The following is a 27,750-nucleotide window of genomic DNA, read 5'->3' as shown; positions in this document are numbered from 1 at the left end:
TCAGTATATATGATAAATTAGGTATAGCAAAAATACTGTCTGTCTTCAGTCATCTACATACTGCTCACTGTTTTGTATCCCTAGAAAAACAACAGGTAAGAATGTTGGTTTGTATGAACTTTTGCTGTTGTGTCACAGATTGATGAGCTGCAGCTATATGTTAAGGTTATTGTACTGGTTTGGGCATGAAGCATGGTGTTTTATTTGTTGCCATAAAAAAATTGTTCTGCATATGATGCTTTATCAGTAATATAAGACTCATATTTCTTCTAAAATCTATAATGAGCTCTACATTTCATACTTGTAAATTATTTGGGTAGTAATAAATAAATAAGGTTCTTTACTAGAGCTACATGAAATTCTACTAAATCCAGCTTTTCTACAAAGTACCCTGTAAAAATGAATTGAAAATGCAAATAGAAAATGCAAAAGAGCAAGGTAACATGAGCTTCATCTCATCCTGTAAAAACTCTCTTAAGAGTTTGTTCTGACATTCTTACACCTTCTTTTGCCTCCTAACAGATTTTATTTACTAAGATTTTTTTCTTTTTTGTTTTAAATTTTATTTTACATGGCTTCATTGACAGTCTTTAATTACTCTTTTCTGTTCCTTGGTCTGTCTTGGCACTAACATTTCTCCTTGTCTCCTTGATTTTTGCTTTTGTGGTTTCTTCCGAGTAAACATCAGCAAAGCAAACCCTTCATCTCTGTTCCTTCCTTGTGCTCTTTTCTCTTATCGTTGTTATACAATTCACTGCATTTTTCAAGCATGCCATTCTTTTTCCCTCCCCTTCTCCTACACTATCTCTACACCCACATACACTAAAAATCTATACTCCCTAGCACAAACATCTGCAAAGTTATTTTTTAAAATCCTTATTTGATGGAATGATTCTTCTTTTAATTCCGGTTAGATGTAAAATTCACGTACAATATTTTGAGTTTATTGTAACCAATATGACGGCTTCTCAGTCACTTTTCCCCCCATTAATTTATATTCCTAAACTGTGTATTGAGCCGTGTTAGAAGACACAGTTCAGAGCTATCTGTTGGGCTGCAAGTTTCATCTGACAATAGAACAGGAAGCAAGTAACCCTGGATGAAAGAGAGGGGAAAAGAGGGATATGGGGCATCTTAATAAATGCCTTACGAAGGAGACACAAAGGGATTCAGTCTTTCAGTTTGTCTTATTGACAATCCACTGCCTGTAGCCTAAGGTCTGCTGATCCTATTCTTCCTTCTTTTTTTTTTTAATGTTCATTTTGTATTGATTCTTTCCCATCTGTCTGATGTATGCTGGTTTGTTGAAGAAATAGTGTGTAGTGTTTATAGATAAGATTGAAAAAAATGTATACAATCCCTCCTGAGATTATGTCCATTTCTGCATGCACAACTCTTAATCCATTTCCTTACCTTTTTTTTTTTTTTTTTTAATTTTTTTTCATTTTGCTTCCATCTTCCTTGCCAAGTTCTGGATGCAACTGAAAGGGCAGAAATGTAAAATTTAGATTTATATGACATACCTGAATTGTCATGAAGTTGAAAGTGCTGGAGCCTTGAAGGACATCTACAAGACAGCCATCCAGTTTGAAAACTCCCAAAGCTCATAGAAGATTGATGAGAGAACTAAATAAAACCTTGAACTGTTTGCATTTTGTTTTCCTTTGAAAGTATTCCCATTTCAGAAACAGAGGATTATGGATTATCTTCAGATCAGCATACTGTTAAATTCCTGCATTGCTCTTTATCTTATATTACTGAGAAACCCAAAATTTATATGGAAAAAATCTCATTCAGATAGAAATCCTATCTTTGCTAGGGCTGAATGGCTACTACAAATGTGATGTTGCATTCAGAGGCACGGTATGGCATGATACCTTAATCAGTCAAGGTCTTGAGCATAAAGCAAGGAAAAAAGCCTTCACCAAATCTGAGGATTGGATCTGTTAAGGGTTAACCAAATCCAGTGGCCATCAGGATGTGGGTGCTTTCTCCCATCTGTCTGATGGATCTGGCTGCTGTTGGTTGCACTGCAGGTTGAACAAATCCACAGTCACACAGCACCTGGCTGGCCACAGGGGTGTGTGACTGCAGGTCCAACACACACAGCCTGGTCCTGTTCCTCCTCTGCAGCTGGGCCTGGGCTGACACTTTGGGTCTTCCCAGGGACGGTCACCCACCTGCTGCCTGAGTTTTGCTCATCACACATGCACCATGGAGACAGTGGTGTCACACATAAGAAGGATTTAATGAGAAGATGGGAAATACATCAGGTACAGAGCTCAGTGACAACTTGCTTACATGTCGCTAGCCATTTTATCCCCCGCTTCTTTCCATGCTTGTTTTTCCCCCACATACCTTATCCCCTGTCTGTCCCAGTCCTGTCTTCTCCCAAATAAACAAGCCACTCTCATTATTTTTTTCCTATTGGTCACAGTTTTGCTACATCTGTACTCAATTTGGCATTTGTGATGCCATTAGCTAGGCAATCACAAGCTTATCTGCTGTTACTGATATAGTTACATCAGTGCCACTGACCTTGCAAGTTCTGCTTCCTCAAAGGTCCTTCAATTACCTGTGAAGTTTGGCCATCTTTCCAATTACTCCCTATTAACCATCCATGAAATCCTGCCATCCTTTACAGCACTGTCTGTAACTTCTGTTCATTTTTTGCTCTGTTATTTGTTACATCCATCAGTTTCTGTTGTCATCTTCATCAATTCAGTTGTGTTCAGTTTGCTAAATCTCAGGCCTGAGCCTCCTCATATTCCCTCACACCCCAAAGCAACATCTCTCTAGGAATTAATTAATTTAAATATTTTGTTGTATTCATAAAACATTGCATTTACAAAGTATTAAACAAGTAATTATAACTGTATTATTGCAGCATGTAAGCCAGTGTTTCATGCCAGACTATTTCTCTTAACAAAAGCTTCTTCAAAATGTGCATCTGTGAACTTGGATAAGTAGCAAATGTCATTTCTATCTGAATGATTTTTGTAAACCTGGAAATTGCAAGCCAGCAGTACATCTGTTGATCCATTGCACTGCTTACTGCTCTGTCTTTGGGGGCTCACTAAAGCAGACAAGCCACGCATGCTTCAGCTTTAACTGCTCCACTTGTTCCACCAGTCCTTTAGAAAGGAAATGTTTTGTTTGAGAAGTTCAGCTCCTCATTTCCAAGCACTCACAGGCTCCTGGACCCCACAGCAGTGAGCTGGGTGGTCCTGCAGTAATGACCATTTCTCTTCTCCCTGCTAAAATGCATTTCAGTTCAGTTCTCCCTTGGATGGCTTATCAGCTGTACTCGGTAGCTGTGATCTGTGGACATCCTGTGTTTATAAAGTGCACTGCAATTCATCATAGTACATGTGCTTAACCTAAAACCATCCCTTCAGCTCCTTAATGCACGTAAGCTGCCATAACTCAGGCCAAAGAAACTCTGACAGTGTACACAAAGCAAAAAGACGGCTCAATAGAGTGAGAAAGATGGAATAAACAGTATCATTTAAGGTGTGTTGTTTCCTTTTATGTTTTGGTTTGTTGCTTGGGTGTTTTTCAAAGTCGTTTTGAAATTTTAGCATATAGGGAAAGAGTGTGGATGTAATTTTTAGTCCATATGAAAGGAGTACAAAACAAAACCAGTTGTGTTTGGTCATTCAGTGAAAAGAAACCTAAGGAATACTAAAGATATTAAACATAATGCACTGGAGAAATACAGTGAATTGCAACCCTGAATTCTATTTTCAGATTCATTCTTGCTTCAAGACTTCAGTCTGACTGGATGCTGATGCTGTTCTTTGCACACACACATTTGACTGTGACAGTCACCGTTGGGCTACTTCTGATCCCTAAGGTATTTGAGTCTGCAGTCTCTTCTCTCTTGCCGTGGCTGAGGAAGATAAATGTTGCCATTTACACAGAAGCAATTCTGTGTAAATCTACAGAAACTGATAGAAAGGGAGGATGTAGAATTTGGCTATTTTGCCTTGAAAGCTGTATTGTTTTTATTTTTAAAAAATATACATTTTCAAATTTTCTTTCTTTCAGCTTTCAAAATTCCAGGAGTTTAAAGTACTTAAAATGTTGATGTGATTAATACAAGAAGGAAAGAATCCTACCTAATTGTGCTTTCTTTTAGGTATTTGTGTGACCATGCTGCTGCCAGAGTTAGCTGAGATCAGACAAAGAATTTAGGCAAGGTCATAGAAACACTGGAATCAGGAGGCTGGACTAGCTGTGAGATAGGGAGGTAGGGATTTGGTTAAAATCTGCAGTACAGGCAGAAAAAGGAGAACCCTTTTCAAGGCAGAGCCTGGGACAGACAGATGCTGCCCACTGGGAGGAGACATGGCCATGGCAGGGAGCCAGGAGCAGTGCTGGGTCCCAAGACAGGTGTGTGATGGAAGGAGTCAGGGAAGAGCAGAGAAACCCCTGAGCTGCAGATGGGACACGTCCCGTGGGGGCACCACTGGAGTGAAGCCCCAGCGTTGTCTCAGCGGGGGCAGGAGATCTGCAGGTGGCTCCTCCTGTCCCTAACCACAGTCCCCAGGAATGGAGTTGAACTTCCTTCTTAGGACAGTACCCCAGTAAAAGGAATGATTTTCTAATGGGTTTTGAAATGACTAATCATATTAATCAAAAGCTCGAGAGTCCAAATAGCAGTAAAGGTGAAAGCTACATATGAAGAAAGAGCATTAAGAAGTTCAGTTTGATAGAATTTTCAGGTTAATGAAGCTGCTATTCCTGCCTCTTTCCTGTGTGTCAAAACAGAATTTGCTGATGACTGTCAAATATATGTACATTGAACAGTCGTGACAAGGGACTCATTTGTGAAGCCTTAACACTGCATAACCTTGTTTTATTTTAAATTACTTTTCTGGTCTTCAGCAATAATCTTATCCTTTCTATTGTGTATTCATGTACTTTATTATATATCTTCAGAGGTGTCTTTCTAAACTAGCCTAGAAAATTTATTGACCTTTCTGAAGCTGACTCATAACTACTGATCAGCATTTTCATTTTTAGCTTATTATCTGTGTTACATTACACAGACTTTTCTTCCAACACACCAAAGAATTCAGAGAATTAAGATTCACAAGGTTTAGTTCTATTCATGAAGTCCTGAGCACAAATGACTATGTGGACAATAGTAACTTCACATGAGTGATTCAATATGAACAAAGCAATAATGACAACCTCACTCCAACTCCTGTTTCAAGGATTTGGTAAAACATAGAATAAAAAAGTAGTCTACTTTTTCACTAGTTTCTTTCTTTATTTTTTCCACCTTATGTCTCCCTTTTCAGGATTAGGATCTAAATTAGGAGAACTGCTTTCTGCAGGATTGTTAAGATGTAAGTGGTATAAAATAGTGTCTTACTGTTTTAGCAGCCTAATTGGAAATAATGTCTGAAAGTCTATTTTCATGCCAGCTTAATTGAAATGCCATTTAAAGAGGTTCAAGCAAGTATCAAAATATGTAGGATTTTTTTTTTCCTTATGCAAATCTCTAAGATTTAACAAGTTCAGCCATCATTAATAAGAGTTTCTTCCATACAATACTGAGACTCCATAGGACACTACTTAAGCCCGTGAAGTTTACAGTAATGTTTTGAGTTTGACAATCACATCAAATCTATGGAAGGGATGTTGTACCATAAAAAAAACTGTTGTAAGCTCTTGCACTGATGTTGAAGTAAACTTCTGCACTCATGGCAACATACTCTTTGTGAATACTTATTGCAGTTTTCACATTCAAGCAATAACCCAAGAGATGATATAGCTACAGAAGCTTATGAAGATGAGCTTGATATGGGTCGGTCGGGATCCTATCTGAACAGCAGTATCAACTCAGCATGGAGTGAACACAGTTTGGATCCTGAAGATATTCGGGTACATATAACTCATTTAAATAGCATTCGTTTTCAAGAACACTCTTTCCTACAAGAAAACTCCAACTTGCATGCATTTGTTTCTGTCTGCAGATACCAGCTGGAAAATTCCAGCTTAGATCTTTTATGATTGTGGTATCAGGTCGTGTAAACTGTCGTGGGAAGTATTTACGAGTGTGAAAAGATGCTGCATTACTAGTTGTAGTAAAAGTCATAGTGGTGGCCAAGGAGGAGGAATCATCCTCAGCAAGAGATGTTACTCTGTTTACAGATTTTTTGAATTATCTTGAAGTGCAAACAGCTTTTGGTTTCATTTTAATTAGTCGTTTGTATGTAACATATGCACAAGCATACATAACTAGAAAGATAAAATTTTAAAAACTTGATTAATGGAGAAAACTCTTATTTTACATGATTAAAGGCCTTATGTTCTGAGAACAACAAAACAGCTATGGAGTTCAGCAGGAAAGCATACACTACAGCACTGTAAAATCTGAAATAGTATAAATGAAGTGTGCATGCTGTGGAAAGTAACATGTTTGTGCCTGAGGGTTGAACTTTTTTTTTGAAAGTGGAAAAAAATGTGATTCAAGTTGATGGAGAAATGACGTATTCAAGAATTAGAAAAGACAGTGAAATGAGTTTAATGCCTTTTTTAGAGCAATAGGTCTTGCATTCATCAGGCTGCTTGTTTGACTGTATTCACTGTCTAAATACTAGTTTTGCCATTCACTTGCTTTGCAGGATGAGTTGAAGAAACTGTATGCTCAGCTTGAAATCTATAAAAGGAAAAAGATGATTGCTAATAACCCACATCTCCAGAAAAAAAGGTGCTCTAAAAAGGGCTTGGGGCGCTCGATAATGCGGCGCATTACAGAAATCCCCGAGACGGTCACCAGGCAGTGCTCCAGGGACGAGAAGGACCTGATGGAGCACAGTGCTGTGAAGAACTTGGCCACACTGAAGAAAAACCCACCAGATTCCACAAGTTCTGCAAAGCCAAAAGAAGAGACTTTGAAAAACAGAGTCTTTTCCTTAAAAAAGTCCCACAGCACTTACGATCATGTTAGGGATCAAACAGAAGAACCAAATGGCTTAACTGCAGAAAGTGCAGAAGTTATAGCTGCTGAGAAAACACTTCTGGACTCCTTGAATGGTAACAAATTAACCAAAAACACTCCTGAAAAAGTTGAAGCTGTCTCCACTGAATCAGTCCCTTTGGTGTGCAAATCTGTAAGTGCGCATAATTTAAGTGCCGATAAGAAGCCTCTGCATCCAAGAACATCTGTGTTACAAAAATCCCTCAGTGTTATTGCTAGTGCCAAGGAAAAGACTCTGGGACTAACAGGTAAAACACAAAGTCTAGAAGAAAGCACTAAATCTCATAAATCTCAGCAGAAGGGTAAGGAGGCTAGCAAAAAGCACTCAGCCTCCGATAAAGGGGAACATAAGGATTCCCACCGGAAAAACTCTACCCAATCTGAGGAAACAAAGAAAACCCATAAATCTGGAATTATTAAACAGCAAAGGGTTAGTCAAACACCTGCAAATTCAGACACAGGCCCAGGTAAGTCTCTTCACAAGGAAAATTTCAACATAGGAGAAGTTTGTCCTTGGGAGATATATGACCAAATTCCTGGTCCTGTGCCTTTTGACTCTAAAGCTCAAAAACATGTATCTATTGCTTCCTCAGAGCCAGAGAAAAACCACCCTTCCCAGCCAAAGGGGAAGACTCATCATAAGCTGAAGACACCTGAGGGACACCAACAGACAAATCAGAAGAGCTCAGAGAAGGTGGAGGCATCCACTCAGGAGACACAAGAGCAGCAGGTCTTTGAAAATGAGAAAAATCAGTCAAATTCCAAGTCCCAGGTCTCTCCTGGGCTGAAGTGTGAGAATGTTAATAGATATACACCTAATACCCGTGCTGGGGAGCAGGAGGAGCTGCCCCAGAAAACAGCAGAAAAGGAAAACCTCAATAAATTGGCTGAACAGAAAAAAATTGCCTCTTCTGAGGGAAATGTGCTTTCATCTAACTCCCATAAGCCAAGTAGTTACCTACAGCAACCTTTAGCATCTCGAGCTGAAGTCTGCCCTTGGGAGTATGATACAGCAGATTTACCAAATGCAGAAAGAAGTGTAGCTTTATTGAACACCTCTGCTATAAGTGCAAATAAAACAGCAGCACCTCGAAAATAAGAGGCTTTCGGACTGAGGAGAGTAGCAACATTGAGAAGACAGACAACAGAAAAGACAGAGGGGACTTAGGCCAAAAGGATCTGAAAATTCCTAAGGAGCATCACTTAAATTAAGGGAATCAGCACTACAAATAAGTAGGAGTTAAGCAAAGTAAATTATCGTTATTGTTGTTATTATTTATATGTTGAGTGCCAATAATGTGATTAGCAGTGCCCAGAATATGGTCCCTGCTCCAAGGATTTTACTGTGTCAATGAAAGAAATCTGCCTTTGTGAAATCAATTCTCTTTTAAAAGAAAAAATAATAAGATGATAGCAAACGCACAGTGTAGATCTTAACCAAATTATTTCTGGATGCCGTAACTGGCTGTAACTCACCCTTGGGACTTTAAAGATCCAGCAGAAGTGGGACACAGAAAATGTCCTGGTCACAAAAAAGGGGTATCAACGAGCAGCTTATTAAAGTGACAACTTTTCACTTTACATATTTAATCTAAATAGCACTGCTAACTCAATGCATCCCAAAAATACTTTATAAAATGATTGCTTTCATTTTCTTATTACCATGTGTTTAAGTACATTGTTGTGTCTCATATTAAAGCATTCCAGATTGTATAATTTTTGCAAATAACTTTGATATTATGTGACACAACAACATATTTATGCAATCTGCAGATACTGTCTTCTAATTGCAAGTTAAAATACCTGCTATAGACCTTTTTGTTTATGTATAGAAATGCAGTAATCTTTCACTGGCTATGGAAGCTGTAATTCGTATTTGGAAATTCTTTCGGGCTTTGGAGATTATTTTTTTTTCTTTCATGTGATTTATATATTGATTTTTCTTTTTTGTTTACTCTCTGTTATTTATAATTTGATACTGTATTATTCAGGGGTTTTATATGCAGTAGGTTATGCACTTCCCTTTTAATGCTCATAGACTTTGTTAATTGTGGAAATTCAGTTGTCTTAGCTGCATATACTGGTAAGTCCTAGGACAACTTATCTGGGTTTTTTGTTCCTAATTGGAAAATACCATCTAAGAGACGAGAAATCTTACTTTAAACAGTGAGAGTGATGATCTTGTTCATTATTTCATACTGAACCTATCCTGTTAAATAAGCAAGAATGACAATGAATATACCCCAGAAATGATCACCTGTTTTACTAAAACCAAGCAGCTCTGGGAGAAGTTTTATTTATGGAACAACACTGTACTGTTTATCCCTGTCGGCAAACCTCAAAAAATTGGCTCTTGGAGTGAGGAGAGAACTCCAAAATATTACTCTTCCCCCATATACACAAATGTAAGGGATACTGGGAACAGAAATTATGGCATCTCTCTCCAACGCCCCAAAATGTTTTGACTTTTTAAAATTTATATGTACATTTACAGTAAAAGTTAGTGTTTGATACAGTGCTACTTTTCAACAATAGTTGCAGTCCTCATCGTGCATATGAGCTTAATTCACAGGTGGCCCATTCATGACTAGGAGTCTTAGTGACAGTTCACCATCAGGGCCTGAGGACTTGTAGAACAGTTCTGAGGAGTATCAGTAGTAATGAAACAGCCCCAGCCGTCTCAATGCAGTACCAGTAAAGTGCTGTTCTCAGGAATTGGCTACATATGGAGTGTACTCCAAAACAAAGACAGCTCAGTCCTAAAGAACTTGTGCAATTTGAGAGAAGTGATGGGATCCGGTGGAAGAACATGAAATATGGATGATTGAATAGAATGTGTTGTTTAATATATATATAATATATATAAAAATAGATATTTATATATGTTTAATATATATATATAAATGTCATATCTAATACACACATGCACATATACGTATGTAGTATAAACTGATTTTTGTGGCATCATAGAAAAAGTGGCTTAAGATAAAATGCAATGAGCAGAGGGACTTAGACAACCTGGGCATGAGTAGGACTTTTTCTGTCCTTTAAAAAGGAGGGGAGTCTATGGGCATGTCTAGACTGACAGATCAAGATGGATCTGATTTTCCTACTGCCGCTAAGCCCAAACCTGGAATGTGCCAACATCTGAGCCAGCTGGGGACAAGTTGACTCAGGTCTTGGTGCTGTCTAAAAATCTTGCCTCACGTATAAATTCTGCTCATTAGCTCCAGATTAAGTGACTGAACTGCCCCAGCCAGCCTGGTCATCTAGGATAGTGCTCAGTTCCACCATGGGGATGTGCTGACTTAGGTCTTTACTACCCTGGGCTTCTCTGACTCTCCCACTCCTCTTTTGTAGGGCATAATTATGGTATAGGAGATCTCACTGGGACCCTTCAAACCAGAATCCCTGTTCCACACAGGAAAGGGAGTCAGGCATATGAGTCTGGGTGCTTTGGACATCAGTGCACCCTCTTTGCACACACAGTGCCACCAGCATCCTGTGTGCAGCCCAAATCCAGCTCCGTCCTTAGAGCTGGGATTAGACCTGGTGTGCTCAGATTCTCCCTTCCCAGTCCCAGACACTCATGGGATTTGTCTGTAACTTGTCAGCTTCAGTGGGTCTTGATCAGCTTTTCCGAGAAAAAATAACCCTGTATTTCCATTGGAAGAAGTCTATCCTAGGAAAAGAGCTTTCTGTGGGGCCTCCAGGAGCACACTGACCCTGTGTGCAGAGAAATACACAGTTTTAAAGCTGCTGAAATGGTGATCATCTCACAGCTCTCCTGTCCTTGAAGGGAAGTTCTGCAGTGTCAGCAGTGGTTTTTGGGATTGGGGGACAGTTTATGGCAGGCTGCCCTGGCTCACTTATGGAAGCCTGACCGTGAGGTTAGAAGTGGACATCCACGGAGGGATCATGGAAGGAGATATTTGTATGTACTCACTGCCTCTTGGAGACAGGTGGTTGCAAGGAGGAGGCACCAGCCCTCGTGCCCTTGCTCATCTGGCCCTCCATCCTTTACCTCGGAGCTGAGCAAGGCCACACTGCCCATGCCCTGCTCTGCAGGAGCCCTGTAGGGGTGCGTTGTGCACCGAGGATGAGGGGATCCACATTGGCAAAGTGTCCACACAGTACCACTGCCCCTTGCATTCCTGGCAGGATCAAGCCCTTCGTGCATGACTGTGTCTGTGCCACCGCTCTGTATCTGTACTTGCTTAGTTTCTTTTCCCTTTCTTTCTGTTTCGAAAGATAACTTCATTAGAAACACAGAAACAAAGCCCACTCCTTGGCTGGTGTGAAACAGCCCAGCTGCACAGCAGGCAAAAAGCGATGGCTGGTTAACCAGGGAAGGCATTGGCTTGTAGATTCTCCTTTGGTTTAGATTTCTTTCATCCTGACCCTTTCCCTCACTTCTTAAAAACTGTCTGTTGTGGTTCTTTAGGCTCATTGTAGTCACATACCCTAAGACTAACACAATTGGAAAACTTTAGAAAACAAAAAAGCTTTCCCCAGTTTTTTAAGCAAGTAATCTTTGGGCTATAGATTCAATTGGGACTTAAATTATTTCACATTTAAGAAAATGAGGGGCCAAACTTCACTCAAGTATCCTATTTCACTATGATGCTGCTAGAAGCATTGCTTAATGAAGACATACTAAGTTAGACATAAATAATGTTTTGTATTTCATAGATTTTTCTCCACCAGCATATATTGACTAGATTGCTTAGATGTCTTTTCTGGAGTTTCATTGTCATTGTTCAGCCAAGAGAAGTGCAACTCTAGAGTAAAGATGTTATAAAGATGTTTTCTAGCAGATCTGTTAAGAGGAAAGACAATAAACAAGGAGGTCACAAACATTTGCTAGGTTGTCCTTCTAAATGCATGTGCAAGCTGCATATCTCCTTTATTTCTAAGCCATGGTTTATAAATAATTAGATTTATACCAATCTTATTAGACTTGTATAATTTATGCAAGATTATGTGCTTTAAAATATAAATCAGTACACACCTATCATCAGCTTTGGTGGCATCATAGACCTGAAACCAGACAAGACATTTATATTTGCTCTCCTTAGGCTTTTGCATGCATATGACAACAGGCAGGCCTGAGCAAACACTGCCTTTGACTTTTAAAATTTTAGCTACTCCAAGTTGTAGAGTATATAAAGCTGTAAGTCTCTTCACTTTATAATGTGGTTCTTATGACAATGTTATCTGGCAACCAACAGCATCCACCATGAAATACTTGATAGATTTATGTTGTAATGTGTTGCAGCATGTAAATAATGTAACTTCTCTGCAATAAAGCACATTTATATTAAATCTGTCTGCAGGCTTTTGTGTTGTGATTTTCTGAAGTTCTTGCTGATCCAAACTGAACGAGTTTCTCATCAAACTCGTAAAGTAACTTACTTCACAGCTTCTATGATCAGGTCATGCCATTATCATTTTCTGGATTTTCGCTTTTCATCAGAGCAGATATGTATTATGTTCAAGATTTCATGTTAAGGAAATAGCTTTTTTTTCTCAGTGGTTGCAATTTTGAGGTCAAAATTGTTGAGTCCATTCTATATTCTTTTGAATTTAATGGTAACCACAGTGTTAGAAAATAAGAGGAGATAAGTAGATGGCATTTTATGATCTCACTGTAAAATCCTGGAGCTCATCTGTACTATGTGTGTACATGCCTGAATTCCTCACCTCAAATATCTAACAGATATAGGAAAGATACAAAGAATGGGAACAAAAAGATGAGAGACAGAGAATGGCAGCTGTGCAAGTGCAACTTGTTTACCTTGGGAGAGAGATGGCTAAGAAAGAAGGATGAGACCTATAAAAATTTTGGATGATTCAAAGGTAATTAGGAGTCTGGAATTTGCTGGATTTTGTCATGTAGGAACTACAGAACACCCAGGGTGGCCATCATGCAGCAGCTTAATGTAAATTAAGTTTTCTTCTGCATGTGTCATAAATAAATTGTGGAGCTCATTTTAACAGATCACTGTGCATATCACGGGTTCAAAAAGCATTGGAGAGGTCATGGAAGACAAATCCATCTAGAGCCTTGAACATGGTGGATAGAAAACTCTTAAATCCCTAATCTCTAGATGGCTCATAAGTAGTATAGTTCTCTTTGCATAATCACCCAGTTCCCTCACCTTAATCACCCACTGCTCAGTATGGTGCCACATGAACATTTCAACCAGCACAACCTCCATACATTATTATATCTGCATTTAGGCTCACTTAGTTTATTTTTAGTTGTCATCCTGGTGGTTTTTAATGACTGATTATTGATGTACAAGTCCTGGTAGATTCCTGCATGGGCATTTGTGTTCACATGTACCTCTCCTCCCAGAGTCTCCTGGTTGGAGAGAAGGGAAGGGAATTACTTATGTTCTTTAAATTAACTGTATACAAGTCCTTTGAAAGCAAGAAGTCCGGATATCAGAAACACAAGGCCTGGAGATTTTTCACTTCAGGGTGCTCAGCTCAAACTGAGGGCAGCTTTGCTCTCTCTCACCCAGGTCTCTCAGGCTGGGTGCCTTTTGAGCCCCACTTCTAAAGTTTTCCCTGGTTTTAAGAAGTAAGGAAATTATTTCCGCATTTTTGTGGCTTTGGAAGTCATCCAGAGATGTATTTTCACGCACACTCTTTCTTCTCCTGTTACATTTTATGAGAGGAAACTGTGGCTGTACCTGCACAGCCATGAGAGGCTGTCCCTCCATCAGCCTGGCACCCAGGGCTGGGGTATGGAGAAGATGGGCTCTTTACAGTGGTGCACAGTGGGATAAACACAGATACAGGCATAGACTCAAAAAGGAGAGGTTCAGAAAGAATACTCAGAAAACCTTTTCACCATTACCATGAGAAGTCAAACAGTGGAGAAGGTTACTCAGAGGTTGTGCCATTCCTATCCTTGGAGCTTTTCTTGGATAAAGCCCTGATCTTGTAGCTTTGGGCAGCAGGTTGGATTGGAGACCTCCTGAAGGAGCCTATCATCCTACGAAGAGTGTTTGGTACTAAAATGTGCTCTTCCCATCACCCTCTGGAAAGCCTGTAGGCAGAGACCAGGCAGCTCCAACTCCCACCCAGGACACAGATTCATTTATATCACACAAAACTCTGGGCAAGCCCTCCTAACAAACACCAGCTGCTGAAATAGAAAGGCATTTGGCTTTTCCTCTGACCCCACAGCCCAGAGTTACCATGGTAACAAAGTGATGAAGAAAATAATTTTGTTAAGAGTCAGTTGGGAAGTTTTCCTGCCTGTGTTTAGTGAGTACTTGAGCTGGTGCACAGTTGAAAGAAACCCTATAAAAATTGTAATGTTTTTCTCTAGTAATTTGAGGATTATTTAAAAATCACTACTGGATTGGATTCTGAGGGACCCATTAAAGTAATTCTAAATTTTGGAAGGTTTTGTGAATGCAATTCTTCAAAAAGGCAGTTGTTTTGATTCAGGGTTACAGGTCTGCCTGCCTGTCTGCAGAGAGGTTAGTTCAAGCTGGATGTGCTTTTTTACAATAACACAGGATTTCTGACAGGTTGAAGCCAACTTTTTCCAATTCTGAAGGACCTTTTTCATCAACTTGGAAATTAGCTTTTGCAATGCTTTAAATTTAGTAAAATATATGGATTATTTCACTGGGTTGGCAAGCTGCCATCATGTTGCAATATTCAATCTTCTGGTTCTTTTAACACCTGGAAGATAAAATATTGTCTCTCCATTTATGCAGCTGTTTTGGGTTTTTTTATATATTTATGAATTAGCTCTTTTAGTTACTGAAAGTATACAAACAAATCAACCCCCGGACATTTTACCATGAAATTACTGGATTTTAGCTTTCTGAATGTATGAATTAGGTTAAATTTTGCATTGTGTCAAAGCATGAAAAAACATTACATTGTATCCAAAATAGCCATATATACTTTTGAAATGTGCACTTATGATCTTCTGTATAATTTAGATCTATATATCTTACATAGGAGGCACAGAATCACTCCTGTGGCCTTGTAGCTCCAGAAGACAAGGTTTTCCAGTAGACAAGAAGCTGCTTTTAGAAGCAATTAAGAGAAAATTGCTAAGCCTGCTTAATGAAAGTCTTTTAATGAAATGCAAACCACTGGGTGTCTTTCAGATCTATGGGTATAAAATGTGTGTGAAGTTAGGGCTTGCCTGTGCCTTTGCTTCTTGGCTGTTGGGAGATGTTCAGAGGAAGAGCAAACGCAGATGCCTCTCTGGTCCCACCACAGCGTGGGTTGTCATGCCCACGTGTGTGACCTCTTGCTCTCCTGATTACAGTTCACCTGCTGTGCCCTGATTTAGTGGTGCTGAACCGTGGAGTAGACTTAAAAACCTGGTTTTGGCTGCTCTGCTTGGCAAAAACCCATGGTGGTGGTGCCCTGCAGTACCTTTTCCCTGCTGCTCCACAGAGGTGACAAGAGCAGAGGCCATGAGGAGGGTTTGGTGCTGCAGGGCTGCCAAAGCTGGGCAGGATGGAGGCTGCCTGGCTTTAAACACTATTAGTTACTTGTACTGCTTGACAGATGATGTTGGAGTTTAGACTGGCTGCAGTACTACAGATAAAAGCCAGGTTGATTTGACATATTTCAGTGATAAAAATAATATCATATAATGATGTCTTTGTCATGAAATTTTTCTTAAGCTGCAGGAGGGTAAGAACTGTATGGTTCCAAAGCAGACATCTTGGAGACACCATCAAAGGAAAATCACAGCAGCACTGGAGAAGCCACCTGTCCAGCTCTGTTCCCACATCATCCTTCATGATGTCCTTGGCAAATATACAGGGTTTGTGTAAGCCTGCAAAATTGGTTAGTGCTACTCTGTATGCAATGGTTTTATATTTATACTCTAATGCTTTTGGTTTACAATGTTTCAGTTTCTTTTTGTTCATAGCAGTTTTGTTATCTCTGTGATTTTTTTTTTTAATTCTTTTACAGGAACTTGCTACTAAACTTGATTTGTATCTTATCAGCTCCATTGCAAAGCCAGCATTATCCCCACAAAATTATTTGTGTTTGAAATCAGAAAGAATAGTTTCACAATTCATGTAATTTTCCTTCAGAAATAGCTAAATATTTTAAAATACAGATTTCATTATTTTTATTCTGATTAATTTAATTATTCTGTTTTTATGACCAACAAAATTGCAATAAGAATTGGTAACATAAAGCTACACTCATTACTTTCTAGGTGTCATTTAGATATATTTTTCATTCTAGGATTTATGATGAATTGTAGATTGCAATTGTACATTGCATGACCTTTCCATGCAACTGTTGGTTGTCTACACTACAACTAAAATTGCAAAGTCATATTGAAAACAATCATTGCCTAGGTAGGGACTGTTTTTTTGATTTGCCCTCCCACCCATATATGACAAGAATTTTTACACACAAACTAAACTACTTGCTTCAGTGTTTTATTCATTGCCTTGTAAATGTAGATAGTATTCTTAATTCCTTGGGAATAATATTATAATTCAATATATTTCAGATAATCAAAAATCAATGAGATAAAACTGCATCTTCTTTATTCTGTTAAAAATGTGAGAGTGAAAATGTGAAAACCTTGGCATCTCTGGGGAAGAAGAAAAAAAAAAGAGAACTTTATTTATTACTTTCACATTCAGAACCAATTATTGTAGTATTAAGGAGCTAAGAGAAAACTTGTACGTTTCTGATGATTGATCAAATATTGCTCTGTACATTCTATTTATGTAAAATACATGTGATTTCAGCTGGGTATGCATCTTGTAGTTCTTGCCCCAAAGTCAATTTTTGCTAAGGATAAAAATTACCCAGTGGGGATGGATTTCAACAGAAGTTGCAGAAACCACATATATATATTAAAGTTCCATGTCTGCTTATGAATTTGGTGTTTTATGCACCATTTTACGCTGTTCCTGCTTTTACCTTGCAGGAAATTGCATTTTTCTGGAAGTAAATTATTTGGATATTGTTTCTTCAAAAGTGTGTGCATGCTTGAAGTGTCAGACAGGTACCTTATAAAAGGAAATGCACTTACACAAAACAAACACTGCAGCATTTTAGGGGCTGCTTAAGCAGAGCTCCCACTTTTCTCTGCTCAGTTGTTGTCTCCTCACATGAAAAACATATTTTCTCCTATAACTTAATATGACCCAAAAGAAGACCTAGGGGACAAAGATGCTATCAGTTATTGAATGAGAGGCAAATTATAATTCTTAGCACAGAAAACACTGATTTTCATAGCCACCAGAGAAGGAATTTAGTCTCCAGTTCTCTCTGAATTCAATTACTTCTTTGAAAACTCCAGTCTGACAGACTGGATTATCGGTTTTGATGCCATGCCAAATCTTTACAAATGGCAATAACAAATCTGCAAAGTCAACAGTAGTCCATGTCCTTGCACAACCCCTTGGAGAAGCAACCTGGTGGGAAACCAGGTAGACTCTTGGCATGGGAAGCTGTTGGTAACAACACACAGGACCACATATTAACTACATCCAGAATTAATTTTGCACTACCAGGAATGAGTTATTAGAGCCAAACAGGAAAGAAAACTTTGAACAGCACAAACACCTTTTCAGCCAGACTGGGGTGGAGAGTCCACAGGCTCATACTAACTAGGCCAGTGGATAAGCTGGCCTGTGTTAAGGATCTGGTTCATATTCATACCAGGGAAACAGAAACCTGCTGTCAGCAATCCACCTGATACAAAACTCTTAAGGAACAAAAAAGCATTCATCATTCCAAGAGCTGCCACTGCCCGTTCACTTTCCTGCTTTCCAGCTGGTGGTCCCACCAGGTGCTGACTGCCCTTTGTCACCCTGCAGGTAGTACAAAAGGTTTGTCTTTTCATTGGAAATGTCGCAGCAGCTTATGCTTGCTTCTGCTGTCTTTTCAGCCAGAGGCCAGAAGCATTGTGCTGCAAACTAAAGCTCTTTTCAGCTTTTTCTCCTGGCTGTTCAGCTCCCTTCGGCTCCCTTTAATCACTTTCCCCAGCTCAAGTCCTGGGCAGATGGCAGCACTATTATCCTCATATCCTTCAAACATTCCGCTTTATTTTTAAAAACCATACTACCCTACAGACTAAGGCCATCCTTGTGAAATACTTTACCCCTGTCCCAAACCAGGACAAAGCCACACTCATCCACTTTTCTGCCTAGCTATAAATGCCCAGTGTAATATTTGGCAAACTGTTAAGGGGCACATTCTTTACCTAGGTACTGGTCTGGCTCCCAGGCTCCTTGTGCCTTGGTCTTCTGTCACTGTGTGAGGAAGACCTGACTGCTTCCTACTGATGGGAAAAAAGATGCAGATAAAATCTCGCAGTCTTCAGGTACTTTTGATAGCATTAAGAAACCCATGTATGATACTGCTCCTCACCTTCTACATGACAAAGGATTATAGTGTTGAATGACAGTAAAACGTGATTCACAAAGCAGGTTATTATCAACTTTCAGGTTATAAAAGCTTGGTTATCGAAAGCCATTTTACACTGTGTGAAATTTCCTCTTGGCTCTTTTATAATTTTGCAATTTTTCTTAGCAAAATAAATAAAACCCAGACGAACTCAAAGCTGAAGTGACCTGACCTTTTTCTGTATGAAAATTAATACAGTCTCCTGTGTTGTTAAATGTAGGAAATGAATATTTGTTGGTTTTTAGCACCAGGGCAGAAGTTGTCCAGAATTTCCCCTGCCCACCTGAGCAGCCTGCTGGTGCTGTTGTAGCATTCCGGTGTACACAAGAGCAAATTAAAAATCCTCCTTGCTTCTTCAAATACTATCCAAATGTCATAGGGCAGGTCTTGTGTATTTGTGTCTCTGGTACATCTGGTACAGATTTATGTGTCTGTTTAATTTCAGCTGGTCTTCACCTCTGTTCAATTCCATGGAGCCAGGTAAACTCAAATAAATTATATCAAAGACTATTCCTCTCTACATCCTTAACTAAAATAGCTCTGCTGTGTTAAACAGAGCTGACTCTGCTCAGAAGAAAAGTTGTGGCACAATGTGGAGATCAGCTCTGTTGTAAGCATCCAGTTTGTTTGTGTTTAATGTCACTGTCACAGCTTTCACGCATAGTAAACTCAGATCTTGAAGAAAGCTTTAGGCGCATTTTCTGATCCTCCTTTCTAGTGTTCTCTACTGATCTCCTTCAAGGGCTGCATTTTCTCCCCCTCTGCTCTTACAGAATGATCACAACGAGCTCATGTACCAACACTGGCTCAGCTGCACAGTTGTCTCTAGACTTGCACATTTCTTTTGTAACCCCTTTTGCGTGCCTGAGGTCCAGCTCTTGCTTGGCCTGATTGGAGCTCTTCTCCTTCAGGGGGATTTGCCAGCTCAACCTGTTGCTTCCAAATAGGGCACTGAAAGCAAGACTCATTTAGAAGCCCTAAAAGTTTAGGTATTCTGCAAAATCTTACCTACCCCATCTCTCCCATGTGCTTCCTTGTCTTTTATTCTCCATCAGACACAGAAATTTTGTGTTCATTTTCCTCTGCCTTTTCCACTAGGTCTGTGCTTGTGCCTTTGCTAAAGCCCCCTATTTTTCCCTATTCTTTCAACTTCAAAATCATTTCCACCAGCAAAAACCATGTGCTCCATTCTGACATCCCAAACATTCATCACCCTTTACCTTGTTATCCTCTCTGAATTCTCTTCTCCCCATGGACATATGTTTTGCACCAGACCCTGCTGCCCACCTGAGCAAACCCTCTCTGCCTCATCGCCCCCCAGTCTTTCTGAATTCCCTGAGCAGCACAGGCAGGAGTGACAGCATCATTGCATCAATTTAGGTTGTGCTGGGAACTGTACAAAAATGCACATGCAAAATTAAGTGCCAATTTTATTCTTTTTTTAGTCTTTACAGCCTACGATTATGGGAAGACAAAGCCAAAAGCAAAAGAGGAAGAGGGATGACTATCACGTGAGTATAACGAACACATCACTGATACTAAAAAAAAATATTCCTCAGTTTTTCAGCTATATTTACCTATTAAGATATTGTTAAAGATCCATAAAGGGTATTTTTCAGGGAAAAGTAGAATACAAAAGAGATAAAAATAATTTAAAATTATTAAAATAATTCTGTTGACAAAACTAAATTCTGCATGTATCCATACTGATTCATGAACCAGGAACTCTGCAATAATGTAGGAAGGCTCCATACTTGTTTACTTACATAAACTACAGATTCTTAAGATAATTTTGTAGCTCCTTTTTCTGAATGCTTTGCTGACAGCAGTGTAGCCATGTGCAGAGACTGCTGCTTCTTTCAGGTCCAGCTCCAAAACCTATGATTTTCCTTTATTTGGACCATGTTGGATTAGGATTTGCTTTGTTTAGAAAAAGCTGTTTCAGTGGCAGCTGGCTGTAGCAGGGGCTGTGGTTCTGATAAATGAATCACACTCAAGGACAAAGTCCATGCTGCTGTTCTGCTGTACCTTCCAGATACATCCTTTAAGTGTCTTGGATTTTGTATTGAATGCTCCTTTGTTATTATTATTACTAGGAGGAGGAGTCCTTTGGCCTTGCTGCTGTTGTCCCTCTGCTGTGTGATGTTCTGATGATGCTGTTCATACGCTCTGCTTTTCCCAGCTCTGTGTAATTCCAGACTTCTCTGCCTTGTTGCTCCTAACCAGATCAGCTTTCTGGATGAGGTACTGCCTGTCTCCTGCTACTTTGCAATGAATTTAATGCCTTGCTCTTTGGAGTCAGTAGACACCATTGATACATGCCATGTAAGTGTGGTTGTGGCTAGCAAGTTGTCCATTTAACTGGACATTTTCTCTTGTGTGCAGCCCTACAGGGGCTTTGACATGGGACTGCAGTGTACAGCCTACTCATTGAAGGGTTTTGTGCTCCCTCAGTGCCTGTGGCAGTCTCAGCTTCCTCAGGGGTGTATTGCAGTGGTTTGGCATTGCCAAGGCAGGATTCTGCCCAGTTTGGTGGCATTCTGTACTGGCAACTTGGTGTTTCTCTTGCCTTGTGGTACCCAGAAGCAGATGCTTTTGGATATTTGGGACTGCCTTGAATGAATCTCCCCATGTAGAAACCTACATCACCTACATATGGGTGATTCTACCTTGGGGCCTTGTATGGTCAATGGAGACTTATTCAGTATATTCCCTGGATTCAGTGGCATGATTCCTTTCACACTGAAGACAGTGCCTACAGGAGGTAGTTGCCATCTATCCATTTTCTGAGGGAGATTAGAATGACTATCTCAGATTTAGAGGTATCCAAGATGTCTCATTCTAGGTGAGATGTGGGATCCCACATAGGACATGATTCATCCTGTATTGTACATATTGGCACTGCCAATGCCTTAGACTTCTTTCCAGCCTCCCAACTTTTCATAAGGCAAAGATAATTTAAATGCCTGATCTTGCATCACTGGTGACTGAGTAAAGCAGAAGAGAAACAGGCCAGAAAAAAATCCTTCTCTCTTAAACAGAACCCATCATACCTGGTAGTATTGGTCATGTACACAGAAATAATGCACTTCTTGTCATTAAAAGGGAGATCTATCTTTTGTGATCTCTCCCAGGATCTGAATAGGGTTTTCATTAAATTGAAGTGTGTCCATTTGGGTACTTCTCACTCTGTTTATTGCACACTTTGTATGGTTGCATGTTGTATGTAGGCTCTTACTTGGTCCCTTGCACCCAGCGAGTGGGCACCGGCCTACCCCTGGGGGAATCACAAAACCCCCCAGCAAGCTCAAACAATAATTATTTCACTCTTTCTGCAGCAAGGAAAATGTTGTGCTTTCTGCAGTAAGAGGTGTCTGAAGGAATAAAATGTAATTACAGTTCCACCTAGAGCTTGGTCAAGCTCCATCTGTCTTGCTGAGATGAACACTACAGCTAAAGACTGTGCCAGGAGCTGATGTGTAGGAGTCTGCCTGAGTTACCAGCCTGTTGTCTGCTCCTTTCTGTGCTTCTGTTATTTAGTGGCAGTCTGATAGGAAGCCCAGCAAAGCCACAGGCAGTTTTTCCACCAATTTAAGTAGGTTTAAATTAGGCCCCATAATAAAAATTCTCTCTTTAGAAAACAGGATATAACAGAATGGTGAGGAGCTGTGAGTGGCTTAATCATTACATTTACTCAGCTTTATGACTAATACCTGTGTCAGTTAACAAGTTTTATTAACAATACAGTGACCTTGAAAACTCTCTACATCTGACTAACTCATTCTCTTTTATGACTAAATTCTCTGTATATTGATCAAGGATATAATTGAAATGATGTCATGTAAAGTCACTGGAAACTTAAAATTATTTAAATAATATATGGATTGCAATTTCACTTGATATAGTTTTTAAACATTGGAATAACACTCTAAATTACTGAAATTAAGGGAGTCAGCATACTATCAGTATCAGGTAAAATGTATGTGTATAGTGAGATGAATATTATGGCTATTAATCATAGGTATGAAGCATTAGGTAGCACAGTGTTATTCCAGCACTGGAAACCATTACATGTGGATATGATGAATTTGGGGTCTATAATTTGCCACCGTTGAAAATCTGTATGACAGTGAGAATGGATATCCATGAAGTGTATGGATTATAATGCTAATGTGGCAGGTGATGCCTAATGTGAGGTGAGGCTTTCAAGGTGCTCCATGTAAAAACAAGTGCAGAAAGCTGGACAGCTACTGTGAAGTTATGAGGAGCAGCTGAGATTCACTGCATCAATGGTGAAGGTAAAAATTGTACATCATACTCCAACCCACTCAGAGATCCAACCACCCCTTTGTTCTGCCCCTGAAATGCCACTTTTCACTGAGGTAAATCAGCACATCTACTTAGCCATTTCAGTTCTTTCTCTTCCTCAGAAACTTATATGACATAGCACAAGTGTGATTTATGCGGTGTGATCGCACCTCCCAAGATACATAGCTGGTCTGCTTGCTGTTGAAGCCAGTCTTCTACACCACTCAACAAAATAACATTCTTTCTTTGAGAAATGAATATCCATACGTTTCTCTGTGCATGAATGTTGTGGTTTGCCTGGCATTATAGCTGCAGTCCATAGGAACCATCAGAGTAGTAATCTGTTTGCATCAGTAATGCACCATGGTCCAGCACCGTGACTCCGTGTTCCCCCAGTGGCCTCACTGACTCAAGAAACACACACCAGAGCCACGCACAGATGAGACCTGACCTCCTTCCAAACACTTTCTTACTTACACCCTCTATTTAACCCTGCTTAAATGTGCAAGGACAGCTCTCCCGGGTCAGTGTCTTCATTCAGGAATACAATAATGGCACCAAAAGTTTCTGAATGGCAGCAGGACTCGGCAGCTTGGAGTGTGCCCTGTCACCACAGTGCACAGGGAGGCTCCTCTCACCTCTTCAGCATATCCAATGTTTGGCATCATCACCTGGTGAAGGGGCTGAGCCCAGTGCAGGCAGGTGAAATGGAGCTTTCTGTCAAACCTGCAGTACAGATCACAGTGGTTCACTGAGAGAACCACCCTTCACACCACATTCCAGCCAAATCTGTGCTGGGAACCAAGAGGAGCCATGATTTTCATGCACTGCAGGGGCTGGGGAAAAAGGCAGCAAGATGGAGAACTCCACCATGAAAGATATGTGGGAGGGATGAGGGAGGGAACTGAGGAAACCTGGGAAGTATCATCAACTTACTCTGCAAAGACTCTCCAAAATAGTATCCATCTGAGTAAGAGCCAGCATCTCTCTGAGTCTCCCTGGGTCCCCTCTACAGATATAGACTCAATAAAGTTGGTTGAGTCTGGGACACAATTAGTCTCCTCTAACTCCATATGTAAGACATCAAATAAAACAGCCTCCCAAAAATTCCTGCAAAGCATTGGAACAGGCGTCCCAGGGAAGTGGTTGTCACCACCCCTGGAGGTATTTAAAAGATGTGTAGATATGGTGCTTAGGGACAGGGTTTAGTGATGCACTTGGCAATGCTGGGTCAACAGCTGGACTTGATCCTAAGGATCTTTTCCAACCTGAATGATTCTGTGATGGTATTAATTTCTCTCTCTTGTGCGTGAAGGATGTCAAGGTTCAAGTTCAAGCAACGCTGGCCACGTACAAGTTTAAAGATTAGTTGGGGTAAAAGCCCCACTGTTGTGTTAACTGGGAAAGCCACATTTTCCTCCTAGAATGCTGTTAAACTTAATTATGAGGAAAAACACCTTTGTATGTCAAGTTTGTCAATAACTGCAATTGCTAAGTTTCATTGAACTTTAGTGGGTATGCTGTAATTTTTTCCCCCCAATATTCCAGAATGATAATTATCCATTTTAATGTTATTTTGAATATGTTTGAAACACTTCATAGAAGTTTGTGGGAGTCTCAAGTTTGCACCAATGCAATTAGTTTGCTGTCAGTAGGTAAGTGAAGCCCTTATTCTTGGTGCTGTCCCTGTGCCTGCAGCCCCTGGCCACCCCAGTCTCTTCACTGTGCTGTGCTCTCCTCTCATGAAGGTTGCTTTGACTTCAGCCAGAATCCATCTGGGAGAATTGACAGTAGGCAGCCAGCAGTGGGTCACAACTCTCTGCCAAGAGTCTTCAAGCTCTATCTGGTACCATACTTTAATGAATAACCAACCAAAATGCACAGCAGTTTATGTGGAAAAATAGATTGTGCATGTGTTTTATATATATTATACCTATACATGTATGTATATGTGTGTGTGGTGCATATATGCATTTGTGCATACATATATATGTATAAATGCATTTTAGGCAGACATAGAATCATACTATCAGCTATTCCTGATTTATCTCCAAGGTGCTGCCTAAAGACCCTGACATAGAACAGCAGTTATTTTTAAAAAATTCCAACCTAAAGCTCTAAAAGCAGGAGGCTGGTACTGCATGGTAACTTTCTTGTTATGCAGATTTATCCCATCACCACTGTAGCTGCAAATCCATCAGGCTGTACCTTTCTTCAGTGATGTTTACGCAATGCTCTAGCATTTAATTGATGAAGTAAGATGACAGTCAGTCCTTGTACATCGAATAGAAGCTACTTTGGAAAACTGTGACTCAGAGTGGAGTGCTGTTGGGGAGGTTTTCTGTCTTCTATCCACTAAAGTGAGTCACTGTGGAGTGAACTGCTGCTTTTTGCAGGCAGACCTTTAGACAAGAGACTGAAATATCAAGGAAGTCTGAAACATGAGCCTTGTTCTAGAAATCCTTTAATGTGAAAAGAAGCCTATCTACTCCAATGTACTCTGGCATGAGATGCTAATCCAAGTTGGCTTCCATCTCACTTTATTTGGTCATCTCTGGCTGTGTTTTTTTCCAGGGTCAAGGAAGGTTCTGATGCTGCTACCTTTCCCATTTAGAGGTTACCAATGTACAAAATACATGAACATTTTAGGTGAGTGTTATAGATGACTATGTCACACCTCTAGTCTTGATTGATGCTGGCAATATATTCTGTTATTAGGACTGTACTGACAGTTAAGGTTCATCACATAGGGCAGCAGCCTGAAGAGAACTAAAATGTTTAAGTTACAAGAAAATATGTAGCAACTTACAAATTCAGCCTCTTTTTAAAATCTAAAATATGAGCATTTTTGAATGTAAAGCAAAGCATAGCTAAAATACCTTGGAAATCCCAGCTCTTCCCCTTTAGCAACAGCAATCCAACTTCCTGTTTCCCAACAGAGCTTCTCTGAGATGTCAGTACTGTGAGTGGATACACAGTGTGTTGCCATTAGGGATGGACTAAGGAGGGCTGGAGAAATAAAAGCCCTGTCCTGTGGAGAGTATCAGTATTGCTTATGTGGGGTTTTTTCAAGCTTAATTAAAAAAAAATCTGGGAAGAGTGACTGCAGCTTGGAAATCATGGCAACATCCTGGAGCGTTGCCGTCTCTTGTTTGACCACGTGTACATTATGAATTCAAGAAGCTCCTGCTGAGGAAAGGTACATCAGTACATTGTCATCAAAACATTCAATGGGATGGCATTTTCCAGCAGCAGTATGAAAGGCTTCATGAAAAATAAACCTTAACCATCTCAAGGGAGGGTGTCTGTGCTATTGTCCTGGCACAATAAGCATCCTCTGTAGCTTAGCTTTTACCCTTTGATATGCTGCTTTCAGAAAGGCATAAAAAAGCTTCCTGTAGCTACTGCTGCCATCTCCCACTAAGCCAGATCTCTGTGTGGCATTACTTCTCTTCCTCAAACTTAGTGCTGAGAAAGTCAACAATGCTGAGAAAGTCAACAATAAGATGAAAAGGTGATCTTAAAACTGTGTCTAAAAGCCATTGTTTGCTAGGAAGGGAACTGGAGGGGTGACTTAGGTTTTGCACCTCTGTGGTTGAATCAGAGAGAAATGCATTCCTTCCCTCTCCTCCTCCTCCTCCTCCTCCACCCTTCAGTAATAAGCAGGAATAATGCAGTAATAATGCAGGAAGACATTTGAAATTAATAGTTCCTTGATAGAAATGTGTATCTTTAGTTTCCTTACTTAAATGAAGGGACTTATTAATTGGAAAAAGGTCAGCTTTTGTTTACATGAATTTGTATGAAATAAATAACTGCAAGGAGGACCATAAAGCCATAAATCCTAAAGCCTCAAACATCAGAGGCAATTAAAACTTTAGGCTTTGCACATAGTGAGAGAAAGAGTGGCTCTACAAAAATAACTTTGAGGAGGATATTTCCACAGCAGAGAAGTAGCTAACTCCTACATGCAGCAACACATACATGCAGCCTACTTTTTGTCAAGAATGGATTCCAGGGTCCCAGAGGTCCTGTGTGAATATTGTCACTCTGCATTCACAGCTTCACACACAAGAAAATCCACTGCAACTTTCACTTAATCCTTCACAGGAGTCTGGGAAACTCAGCCTGAGCTTTGCTACATTTCAGAAATTTTCTTACAAATCCATGCCCACCCCACTGCAGGTTTCATAAGGACCCCTTCATTGCCCAGGTGAATGAATTATTCTCATCTCCTCTTCTGGTCTCTGGGAAGTAACAATTCAGGCAATCATCAAATCATTCCTTCATGCAGAGGTGGATATACCTGGGTTTGTATTTAGGCCACCTAACAATATGAAACTGCTGAAAAGGGCTGTTCCAGCCCTTTCCCAAACAACTGGGGCATCACTGATGTTAGCTGCTGAGTTTTCAGCATCTCTAAAATACTCTTTTTACAATATTCTTTCAGAAAAAAATCCCACAATAAACACTTCAGATTCCTAGTCTGATTTTAAGTATTCATTCAACTCTGTTTAAATCAGGTGCAAAACAACAACATCTCCAACACTGGTGACTGTAGAAATTAGTAAAAGATGATATTTTAAGCAGAATTCTCTGTGGGAGGCTCCATTTTCCCATTAGTAACTTCCTGATCCTTGATTATTCTTCCGTCATCACTGGTGTTTGTAATTCTTCTCATTTGCTGAGAACATAATTAATATTATGCACCAGATAGGTAACAAAGTGACTTTTAAAAAACAGTAAACTAATTCACAGTAGGAAGCCAGGAGTGTACCAGGCTGTGGATAAATCTGTAAAAAGGATTGCCAATTATGAGGCCAGAACCTCACAGCTATGTATGTGGATGTGTGTTTACAACTGTCTCTTACTAATTTATTTATTCTATTCTTTTTTTTAGCTTCAACTAATGTTACCCCCCTGTGAGGCTGTGAATGCATTCATATGTGAATGCATTAATAGTGGGCATAAACTAGGGAAAAAAATTCATCCCAGCATGTTTCCATCCAAAGATG

The 27,750-nt window shown here is 39.9% G+C and overlaps 1 protein-coding gene across 1 annotated transcript in view; it reads left to right on the top strand.

Annotated features, from left to right (window-relative positions):
• Nucleotides 1-12,324, top strand: part of GPR158 (G protein-coupled receptor 158) — a 185,074-nt gene extending 172,750 nt beyond the window's left edge. The window contains exons 9-11 of the mRNA XM_015620039.1: nucleotides 3,751-3,856; nucleotides 5,749-5,895; nucleotides 6,639-12,324. Coding sequence (XP_015475525.1) covers nucleotides 3,751-3,856; nucleotides 5,749-5,895; nucleotides 6,639-8,093 — 1,708 coding nt within the window. The 3' untranslated portion in view covers nucleotides 8,094-12,324. The remainder of the gene's footprint in view (nucleotides 1-3,750; nucleotides 3,857-5,748; nucleotides 5,896-6,638) is intronic.
• Nucleotides 12,325-27,750: the final 15,426 nt, after the last annotated feature.

Source organism: Parus major, chromosome 2 (genome assembly GCF_001522545.3).
Source record: "Parus major isolate Abel chromosome 2, Parus_major1.1, whole genome shotgun sequence".
Classification (NCBI taxonomy): Eukaryota; Metazoa; Chordata; class Aves; order Passeriformes; family Paridae; genus Parus; species Parus major.
This window is presented reverse-complemented; position numbering and strand designations above follow the sequence as displayed.